Source organism: Euphorbia lathyris, chromosome 2 (assembly GCF_963576675.1).
Source record: "Euphorbia lathyris chromosome 2, ddEupLath1.1, whole genome shotgun sequence".
Lineage (NCBI taxonomy): Eukaryota > Viridiplantae > Streptophyta > Magnoliopsida > Malpighiales > Euphorbiaceae > Euphorbia > Euphorbia lathyris.
In genome coordinates, this window is record NC_088911.1 from 9,477,235 (window position 1) to 9,489,431 (window position 12,197).

The 12,197-nt window shown below is 33.1% G+C and overlaps 1 protein-coding gene across 1 annotated transcript; it reads left to right on the forward strand.

The window, feature by feature from the left end:
* Positions 1–10,855: 10,855 nt before the first annotated feature.
* LOC136220500 (ethylene-responsive transcription factor 13-like) lies at positions 10,856–11,917 on the forward strand. The gene has a single exon (XM_066008321.1). It carries the CDS (start codon positions 10,906–10,908, stop codon positions 11,788–11,790), a length of 885 nt encoding a protein of 294 aa, XP_065864393.1. The 5' UTR covers positions 10,856–10,905; the 3' UTR covers positions 11,791–11,917.
* The last annotated feature ends 280 nt before the right edge of the window (positions 11,918–12,197 follow it).

The window sequence follows — 12,197 nt, forward strand, 5'->3', positions numbered from 1 at the left end:
TAAAGGGTAGTTTGGTCTTTTTACAGGGCTAGGGGTGGGAATTCATGGCTGGGTTTAGTAATCCACTAATTTTATTTAAAAAAAAAATATCGATCAGTTTTTTTTTTTAAATACCAATCCATATATTTTTTTTTGAAATATCCTTAACTTCAAATACTTCTATTTTTTTAAAAAAATTGTGAGCAATGCACTTATATTAAACAAATAAAGATTACATTAAAGAGAAAGGAAAACTCTCAACCCACCCCACCCCATATGATTCGAACCTATGACCTCTAGGATCATAGATAATGACTCTAATCAATAAGTAAATCGACAGATTTAGGTTTATAACTCTTGTAGTACAGATCCGTTGAATAACAATGGAAATAATTGACTTTGGCTTCGTATCACCGATCTAGGAGGTTACCACACCAAAGGAGTAACCACCCTTCGTTCACGAACTAAGAATGAAACTTAAAGACAAAGGAGAAAGAGAGTCCATTTTTTATTATGCGGTCTTAACTTATGTTAGAGTTTTAGCCTCCCTAGCTATCTATTTATAGGTAGGTTAGACCCTGACCCTAATCCTAACTCTAATTCTAATTAGATTAGGTTACGAACGGGCTATAAATGGATCAGTAAATGGGTCAAAGCCCGTTTACTCCATTTATCCCTACATTAATTAATTAGAATTTTGAGTAATTCTCAAACAAATTAATTCATTCCTGATTCTTTTTATTGTTTTGTTTAGTCTGTGTTCATATATCTTATTAGAATTCTTTATCCGTTTGATTGTATCTGCTCTCTATCTATTATGCTGTCGTTTATACCTTTTTCGGATTTAGTAAGAACGGAAATAGTTTATATCTTGTCCGTAGATCAATAAATCTACGTGATTGCAACAAAAAAAAGGACTCAGATCCGAATGTTCAGAATGGTCTCCAGGATGAAGTTTGGATTGCAGATGTGTTTTCACAGATTTGAATTTACGAAAAATATATGTTTTATTGTTGTTTTATATTTTCTATACATTTTATGAGTTTGTTTTGCTCTTTATAGTCATTTTCATTTTTTCGTGGATATTATATTGACTTTAATTTGTAATCGTAAAATTTTATTCCTTACATTTTTCTTCTTATACTACTTATTTTTATATAATATGTTAAAAAACATATCCTCTTTCTAAGAAATTGCAACATAATCCCAATTTTCACGTGGTTTAATCTGTTTAATTATATATAAATAATTATTTTATTTGTTTAGTGGAAGTTAGAGTTGGGAAGCTGGTAGGCTTCATGTGATACCTGATATACATAAGTACAAATTAATGTACAATGACAGATATTATTAATATAAGCTATAGTGCACACCTATATGATACTTTAATTATATAATACTTTCTTAATTAAATGAAATTGCAATTATTTTTTCAATTATTTTATATAAAAAGGACAAAAGTATATATATTATGTACACCTTTAATATATTCTTCAAAAAGTACATTAATTTACAAAAAGAAGCATGCATCATATAATAATTGAAATTAGTTTAATTAATTTGGAATTAATTTTTGGATTGTGAATTATTACAAATATACAAATTAATTGGAGTGGAGTTAACAACCCAAATCTTGTCTTTTTCTATCAATAATTTCTTTAAAAATGTCTTCTGAAGTTAATAATAATTTTTTCATTAGGATGTATATCAAACTTTTTTTTTAATAAAATATTAATATTCCTTATAATCAAAAGTAAGCAAAATCAAAACAAAAATTGTATTGGACAGAAATATTTAATTATACAATTGAGATAAAATAATTCAAAATAAAATATTTTATACATAAAAAAATTAAATAACAATGGTAAGGATGTCTCCTTTTTTTTTGATAGAAATTGGGACGAGACAGAACTAGGGCGGGGTGAGCACCCATGGTCCAAGAACTGTCAAACTCGCAATATATTAATAAAAGGAAAAAGTGAATGTTTGAACAAGAGGAGAGGAAGGAAAACAAACAAAAAGAAGAGGGGGGAGAAAAGTTTAGAGAAAATTAAGAGAAACGCAAATGTGAAATACTACAAATGTCATCATTGATAAACCTGTGGCAAAAATCAGGAGCGGAAGGCCACCAATTAATCATTGAAGAAGAGACTTCAAATTTTGTCAAAGCATCAGCAACTCTATTTCCTTCCCTAATGATGTGAGAAAAGAGAATATTCATCCTAGAGCAAATACTGAGACAGTGCAACCATTCTTCTCGAATACTCCAAGGAACATCCATGGAACGATGTCTAAGCAGATTAACAACGTACATTGAGTCTGACTCAACCCAAAGCTGATGCCAATTTTTCTCCCAAGCGAGTTCAATTGTGAAAATAGCGGCTCTCAATTCAGCCATATAAGCAAAAGAAGGAGGAGTAGAAAAAGCAAAACAACCTTTGAAAAAACCTCGATAGTTGCGAAAAATACCACCCGCTCCAGCCTCGCCAGGAGTGCCAAAAGCAGAGCCGTCCACATTGACTTTAACCCAGCCCGGAGGAGGTTTAAGCCAGTGGACCGGAATAATGTTGGGAGCAGGAGGTGGCCTAGGAGAAGCAAGAAGACTGGATAAGATAACAACATCTCTCCGCGAAGAGCAAAAACCTTTAGAAAAGGCAAAGGACTCGCGAATCATTCGAAATAGTTTGTTCTTCGAGTGCTGAATAGAAGGAGAAACTTCCTTAAAGATATGCTTCATTCCGACAATGCCAGATTAACCAGATGCAAGTAATAGCGGCAACACGCCAGATTGTCGACACCTAGGAGCCAAAATGAATGCTACGGAGATTGCTGAAGAAGTGGATGAATTGGGAATGTCGAGGTAAAGAGCAGGCAAAATGAATCTCAAGAGCCCTCCAAAGAGAATCTGCAAAAGAGCAGCCAATGAATTAATGATTAATGGACTCAGCATCCCTACCACAAAGAACACAACAATAGGCAATGGAGAATCCAAGGCGCTGCAGGAGATCGTGAGTCGGAACCCGTCCATGCAAAACTCTCTAGAAAGTAAAGGAGCGAGAAGGGGGGAGTGTGAGCATTCCAAACAAATTTATACCAGTCCACCGAAGAGGAACTGGGACTGATAACCGAATAGTATTCTTTGGCAGAGAAAATACCCTTTGTAGAGGGTTGCCAAGCGCAGAAATCAATAACATCTCTACCCCTGTGAATAGATCGAATACTGACTTGAACAACCGAATGAAGATTTCCTAATTCAAGCCACTCTGAATTTACCAAAAAGTGATCAACAGAATTATAGTGCGAACGCTTTTCCTGATGATCGAGACCCAATCTGTCCGCTATCAAAGGAATTATCCACCTATCAGTCTAGAAGTTGAGCTTTGAAGACTGGCCAATCCACCAAAAGGTATGTTCCCAAATGGATGAATAAACAAACTTACAAGAAGACCAAATCGAGGAAGGAGCAATGGTAGCTTTAGGCAAACCAAAGACAACCAGAAATCTAGATTTCATCAGAGAAATAGCAAGACTGGATCCTTAAATTAAATCCCAACACATCTTACCCAAGAGAGCATGGTTAAAGATGCTAAAGTCCTTAATGCCCAATCCTCCATCCTCCAAACTTTTGCAACAAGTTTGCCAGGGAACCGTGATTAGCTTCCTCTGATCAATACAACCCGTCCAAAGGAAGTTCCTAACACATCTATTGAGCTTTTTCAACAATCCCACTGGCCACTTATAAATCAAGAATGAGTGAACCGGAGATCCAGTAATAACATATTTAATTAGAGTTAAACTCCTTATTAAGGAGTTTTTCTTTGTAATTCTTCTCTTTCTCGTTCGATCATGGATTCAAGTTGGTATTAGCTTAGTGACAGGAGGAGATGATAATATACAGTGAAGGAAATATACAAAATTCTCTTGCTTTTAATGGATTTCCTTTACTTTGTGGTGAAACTCTTAGCCTAGTAGTTGAGAGCTTACCTATACCTTGGGAGGTCATGGGTTCGAATCACATCCGGGTCTGGTGGGGATTTTTCTTTCTTCTTTAATGTAAGCGCATTGTGCGCAAATTTTTTTTTTAAAAAAAAAGATACAAAATTCTCGCTAGCCAAACTCATAATTAAGAGATAGAAATAATATTGCGTGAGATTGAGAGTAGGGCTGGACACGGATCCTGGAGATACTGGACCGGACCGAATATCCGAGGAAAAAACTCCGAAATTGGACCGGACCGTTGACTTTTTTTAGAGAACCGAACTGGATTGGACCGTTGACTTTTCATCAAAGAACTGGACCGAACTGGACCGAAATTTATCCAGGACCGGACCGATAACCGGATTGGATTGGATTGGATTGGACCGAACTGAAATAACCGAAAGTTTAGCAATAATACATTTATATTTCATACATTAACTTTATATAAAGAGAAATATTATATAATATATAGTTATATATTTTGTAAGGTTTGGTAAACTAATTACAATAATATAAATTTATAATTTATTAATAAGGTATAACATTATTATATAGTCATAAAAATATTTACCTAAAATGTAAACATGGAGAATCAAACACCTAACCAAATGAAACATTGTTAATCGCCTTAACTTCACCTCTTACTTCTCCATTGACTTAGCATCTCATCGCTGCTTTATTTTTTTCTTGGCTTGTGAAACTCAAAGTGGCCAACTTGACGAAGGCCATACTCATATAGTTCTTGGACAACTTCTTGGATGATCTCTGCAGTAACTAGGGGAATCTGTTGAGGGTTGCCAATCTGTTGGTGAACATAAGGCACATTACGAATTCTAGTGTTTCTCCCATTTCCTTTATGGTTGCCCCCTATCTCTCCAATGATATGATGGCCTCATGTCTCCTCGTGATATGAAGCTGTATGGGAGGTAGGATTAGTGTTTTCAAAACATTGAGGAGCACGTGACTTACTAGAATTTTCTTGGCCTGCAGAACTACCGGCCTTATTTGAGACAACTTCCTCCCTCAAAGGTGGAATCTGATACTTCTCAGTGATGGACACACCACATCCTTTATTGGACTCCAAGGAGCATTGAGGAACATTGTTTTCTCCACTTTTGATGCCCCCTGGCTGTGATAACTTCTCGAGTATCTTGTCCATCTTCTGATTCAAATCGCTCATTAGAGCTTCCAAATTCTTTTCAATGGAATTGAAATGTCTATGCAAGAATTGTGAATTTTGGATCTCTCTAGAGATCCAAGTGTGTCCTCTGGGGTTAACATTATTTTCCCCTTTAATTCCTCCCACCGTGTGTGGAACATTGCATGTTGCCATGATCTCTTCTTCTTTAGAGTTGGCTGCTACATGATCTTTGCTTTTCTTATCATTTTTCTTTGGCGGTATTGTGATTCGTGTCCCACTGGGCGTGCCAATTTTTGTTTGGCTCTTTCGTGGGAAATTACGGGCGTGCCAGATAATTATAGTATTATCAAACTATGGATTGAAATTGAGTGCGCTTGCTAACTTCTAATTATCAAAACGATTGTAAGGAATAAAGAGACCGTAAAATTCCTAAGATTCGATTATCAAAACGATACCGACCTCACAGAAAATGGTTGAACAACAAATAAAATAAAAATGTATTGGAAGCTTGAATGAACTTTGCACTTGAAAATTAAATCTAAGGAAACAATCGAGGATTGTAAAAATGCTGAAGTCTAGAGATAATTTGCTTTGGGTAGTTGTGTTGAGTTGGTTGATTGGGTTATTGGTTGGCCCTATTTCATCGTGATTCCTTCCATTTATAAATGTTGGAGGTAACTTCTTGCTTGCTTCCACTAATCCACGTCCTCCACCACATTGAGTAACCTCCACTTTAACTTCCATGATGGATTGATACGTACACTTTCTGATTGTTCCTGCTTTTTAATTGGCTCACGAAAACACGTTAAAATATTAGCTGGCACTTGGTTCCCCTATGTTTACTTTAAGTTCCTCCTGATGTCCACTATAGGAAGTTGATTTCCCATGAGGTACACTATGATTTCCCATGAGGTACACTATGATTTCCCATGTGTTTACTTTAAGTCCCCCCTGATGTCCACTATAGGAAGTTGATTTCTCATGAGGTACACTATGATTTCCCATGAGGTACACTACATGATTTCCCATATGTTTACTTTAAGTCCCCCCTGATGTCCGCTATAGGAAGTTGGTTTCCCACGAGGTACACTATGATTTCCCATGAGGTACACTACATGGTTTCTCCTAAGGTAGACCATGGTTTCCCCTAAGGTACACCATCTAAGAAGTTGGTACAGTATTTTAGATGTTTCTCTTCAGGGAAACTGAGGTTCACTCTAGGAAATCCTAAATGAACGATGTACTAGGAAAATATGAAAAAGTTTCCCGAAATGAAAAGTTTCCTAAACAGGCCTTTTAAGAAAAAGTTTCCTAAAATGTTCTTTTAAGAAAAAGTTTCCTAAAAAGGAAAAGTTTATCCCATGAAAAAGAGTAAACCCGAGTATGCAATAAAAAACTTTATTTTTAGTGCAAACATGTATAAATGAGTAAAGTTCAGTAGCCATCAATAGAATTTACCTGTAAGAAATAACATGTCCTTAGACCATCTCTAGTGATGGTAATTTGGTTGTTACCTGTGTAGTTACAACCCACCACTAGAGGGGTTACAAAAAAAATATAGTTTGTAACTTTATTTGGGGTTAAATTACACTCATGGCCACTGAACTTTACTATTTAACATTATAGCCATTGAACTTTAATTCTTAATGGTATGACCACCGAACTTTACACTTTTTAATACCGGTAACCACTCAATGCGTCAAAACGACCGTTGACGATCTCAAAATAAAAAATTCAAAGAGTTAATGATATTCTAAAGAACTTTAATTCTTGACAATTTTCGTTTTGAGATTATTTAAGTGTTGTTTGGTTAAGAAAGAGAAAGTGATTTTTTAGAGAGAGAAAACTCCAAAAAATATGATTTTAGAAAATAAAAAAATGTAATTTCATGGTAAGTGTTGTTTTGAACAACTTTAATTCTTGAATATTTTTATTTTGAGATTGTTAATGATCATTTTGAGGAGTTAGTTAAAATTGAGTGGCCACCAGTGTTCAAAAATGTAAAGTTCAGTGACCATACCATTAAGAATTGAAGTTCAGTGGCCACAATGTTAAAATGGGTAAAGTTCAATGGCCATGGATATAATTTACCCTTTTATTTGGTTACAAAGTTTTCCAATCTCCCTATAATCTAAAAATTTGACAAGTTAAAGCCACTGAGGGTGCCAGAAATGTCAGATTTGCGTGTGGCTTACACGCGCCAGATCTAACGCGTCCTCACAGCCTTAACATTTTACTTTAAAAAAGTTAAATAATTGTCTTTTGAGTACTTGGTAAATTATAGATATGATACTTATTATTAATAAGGGTAATTAATTTATTAGTCCCCATATTTTGATAAAACACATTGTTTAGTCCCTGTATTTTCAAAGATACATGGTAAGGTCCCTAACCCTTTTCTCAGTAAACTGTTTAGTCCTTCCGTCTGTTTGTTAGATTTTTTTACCGTTTATGACTTTAGAAATGACTAAATTACCCTTTACTATTTACCTTCAAACTTCAGAAGAGGAAATCCAATTTAGAAGAAGAAGCTATTTGTATGGAGAACAAGAAAAAGAACAGACACAATGCTTACGAACGATTAAAATGAAAATCAAGAAGAACACTCGAAGTTAATTTCAGATGCATTAGAGTTTAAAAGAAAAGAAAATAAAGGAAAAGAAGAACGCAAATCCAAATTGACTAACATAATCTTCATGAGAGTCTAACGGTAGGGACTAAACAGTTCACCGAGAAAAATGTTAGGGACTAAACAGTTCACGAAGAAAAACGTTAGGGACTTTACCGTGTGTTTTTGAAAATACATGGACTAAACAGTGTGTTTTATCAAAATATAGGAACTAATAAATTAATTGCCCTATTAATAATAATATTTTCTTGACCCATAAAATTTTAAATCAACGATATGTTACTTTTAACTTATTATTTCTTATGTGTCCTTTACCAAATTACAAAGTTTGTAACTTGGGACTACATGCTCTTAGCCAAAATAAGGAATATACACTTCCTGTGCCAGGTGTTAGATTGCTTGTTATGTATATACATATATATATCTGAAGATCTTGATGTGCCCTTTTAAGTGAAGGACAAAAAAAACTCTCAGGTGTTAAATTGCTTGTTATGTATATACATATATATATATATGAAGATCTTGATGTGCCTTTTTTTTTGTGAAAGACAAAACACTCTCTTTTGGTCACGTTTTTCCAACTTCCCTTCTGCATCCGAAAACTGTTTCTTCTCCACCAAATATTCTTCTTCTCTTCAATTTTGCAGCACGGACTTGTTCTTTACTAAATTCATTAATTGATTTTTTTTGTTGATTGAATATTTTTTTCTTTCAAATTATAGTTTTCTATTTGAGAAGGAAGAAGGAAAATTGTATTTCTTTTTTTTTCTTGCACCGTTTTGTTTTTTTCTTTGTTCTATAATTTATTTTTGTTTTTGGATTTCATATATTTTACTGGATCTTTTAATCCGCTTGAATTGCATCTGTTGTTTATTATCTTTTCATTTGTATTTAGCAAGAGCATAAATAATACTCCATCCGTTTCATATTACATGTCGTTTTAGAGAGTTACATAGAAATTAAGGATATTAGAGAAAAAACATTGTTGTCCTTTATTTATTGATTCCATTGTTTATTTATTCTATAATAAATCCATTTTTCTAATTAATTTTTATAAACCCGCGTTTTATAGCAGGAAAAGAGATGACTTAACGTGTGTACTGATCATATAAAATGACATGTAATATAAAACAAAAAAAGCCTCTAAAAAGATAGATAATATGAAACGGAGGTAGTAGATCTGATATGTAGATCGCTACATCTATCCGAAGATTCGAAAGAGTTTAAATGATGAAGATTGGATTCCAGATGCTTCTCTGCGAATTTGAAGTTTCAAGAAGTATATGTATTTATTTGTATTGTTTGTGTAGTTTGTTTTGCTCTTTATAGTCATTTTTACCTATATGGATGTTGTTTTAGACATAGCTTTGCGTAAGGTTTTATTCCTTACTTTTTTTATACTTGCAATTTCTTATCAATAAAATGATGTACTGATTTTCATAAAAAAAAAAAAAAGAAAAAGAAAAATTGGAGGACAAAAAAAGGAAAAGAAAAGCTAGTTTGACCTTGATCAACCAAAATATACCTATTATTCATTAATTAAGGCCCGTTTCTTTGAATAATCAACTACTCAAGTCAATTAATTCCATGTAAATTCCTATTGGTATTTCATTAAGTAACAGTAGTTGCAATTTGCACGTGCATATATTTCATTATTTTTTCTTTCATATATATATAAATAAATAATGTGTTATAAGATTTTTTTAATTATTTTTTTTTAGTTTCTATTCAAGTACACAGTAATGTAATTTTGTAGGGTTAGGAATGTTCACATGCATCTTAATGACCAAATGAGCGGTAGGATACTTTGAATCTCTACCTTAAGATTCTAATAAGCTCAGATCTAACGGTGAATGACCAAATACTACATGATCATTAAGGGTGATCAGAACCGAAAAAAAAACTATGCTATGCGGTTTCACGTTTTCATAAATTGGTACTTGTGAGGTTTTTTTTTTGTTATCCAAAACAAACCATTTGGTTTGCGCCATTAGTAAAATCAATGCAAATCCCTTAATACTGTTAAACTGCATTGATATTTTTCAATTGATTTTTTTTTAACTTTTCTCTCTCTCGTTTTTTCTTTTCTAAATTTTCAGAATTTTCCAAAATTCTAAACTTTTAGAATTCTAGAAATAGAAGAAAACCCCACAAATACCGATGTGCGAAAACATAAAATCACATAAAATTTGACCTGTCAACTTATAGAGTCCTTTGAACTTACCAAAAAAACCAATTAGCTCATTGGACATTCAGAGTGTTTTGCTAACTCTTAATCTTACTTAATATGACATGATTAATTTTTTAAGTTCATATACCAAAACAAGATTTAAACAACTTAAATATATATCATTTTAAGCAAAAATGAACTGCAAATAGATTACTTAAATTTAAAAATATTAATAAATCATATTAAACAAATTTAGATAATATATCACTTTAAATAATTTCATTAACTAACAAAAACATACATAAATTCAGGAGATTATTATCATTATTATTTTATTTTCAAATTCTGATCTAGGCCTAAACGAAAAGAGAAACAAACAATATATTATTTATATGCCAAAACAAAAAGAGTATATATTTATATGGAGAATGATGAAATAAATTAATTAAGTTATTCTCACATTTCATTTTTTTTGGTTTATTAAACTCTTGATCTTTTATTCGGATCCCTGATTTTTTATTTTTGTTATCTTACTAAGCTCTTAGTGACCAAATTAGTAAATTATGAATATATAATTATGTTAAAAATATTTGAATAACAGTCATGTTAACCGAATTTTATGTTCAAAATTACTTTTTATTTTATCATAAAAGACTTAACGAGGAAAAAAATAAAGAAATTAATGTATTTAAATAAAAGATCAAGGTCTTAATGAACTAAAAAATAATGATATATCACTTTATTTTTTTTTTTTTTTTGCCATTAATTAATATAAAACATATCAATAAACAAAGAAAACAAATTAGCACGTGAAATGAACACTTAAACAATGAAATTTCAAGGAAGGAAGGACCCAACCAAAAATACTTCCAAGAGAAAAGGAAGAGATGAAGAAGAAAAAGAGACCATATATAAACACCAACAGCAATCAATACCATCATCCACACTCAAAATTCCACTTCCCAAACAGCAAACAACAAAATTAAACTTCAGTAAACTCAGAAATAAATGTTGGGATCAGAAAATACCTCAATGACGAGTGATTTAGATCTGATGGAGTCTATTCAGCAGTTCCTCCTCGAAGATAATTATCCGATTACGCCTAACGATTTCACTGAGTTGGACTTGGATTCAGTTCAGCACTATTTACTTGAAGATGATTGTTCAATTCCAAAACCAGATGATTTTTCATTTTCAGCTTTGGATTCAATCGAATCCTATCTACTTCAAGATGATGATTTCTCAATTACAACTCCTAATCCTATTTCAGACTCCGATTTCGATTTCGATTTCGATTTCGATCCAATTCAGCAGTATCTTCTTCAAGATGATTTTGAAATTGAAACCCTAACAACCGATTCTAACATTAGTACTAATCATGAGCTTACCAGCACTGAATTGACGCCGTCTGATTCAACAACGGTGGTTCCACCGCCCTTCGATGCAACCGATGCTTCAGAAAATGCTGCGGCGGAGCGTAGAAAGAGTGCGCCGTCTAGAGGAATGCAGTACAAAGGAGTGAGGAGGAGGCCATGGGGGACATATGCAGCGGAGATTAGAGATCTGAAGAAAAATGGAGCAAGAGCTTGGCTCGGTACTTACGAGACACCGGAAGATGCAGCGCTGGCTTACGATCGAGCGGCTTTTGAAATGCGTGGATCTAAAGCCAAACTTAACTTTCCTCATTTAATCGGATCCAGCGATTATGTGCCGATCAGAGTGACGAATAATAAGCGATCCTCGCCGAACAGTTCATCTTCTTCATCGAGTTCGTTATCCGCGTCGGATATTGATTTTGAATCTCCAATGGCAAAGCGGAGGATGATAGAATTTGATTCGGCGGCGAAATCCGTTTCAGAAAATCTGTATCAGTTTGACAACTGCATTTCCTAATTATCAACAGTAATATTTAGTGGATAAATTTTTGAATCAAGTTAGTTTCTCCGTTGTAAATTATTCCAAATTTTAGTGTTGAAACTCCCAATTTTATAAAATAAAAAATGGAATTGGTCAATTTTTTCCTTAACTTAGACAAAGATCAATTTTATCCACAAAATATTAATATTTTAACGTGTTTTTTAAATATAGTTTATTCGATTTCTCAGTTTGAAACTCGATAAACACTTCTTAAGTGTGAATCCTTTCCAAATTATAGCTTTATGTATACATTAAGACTTAAACTCGAGATCTAGCTTAAGCGACTTGATGCATTTAACAACTCTAATCAATCTTAATTGATATATTTTGACACATTGTTTATAATTATGCTAGTAACTAAATAAATATTTTAGTCATAATTA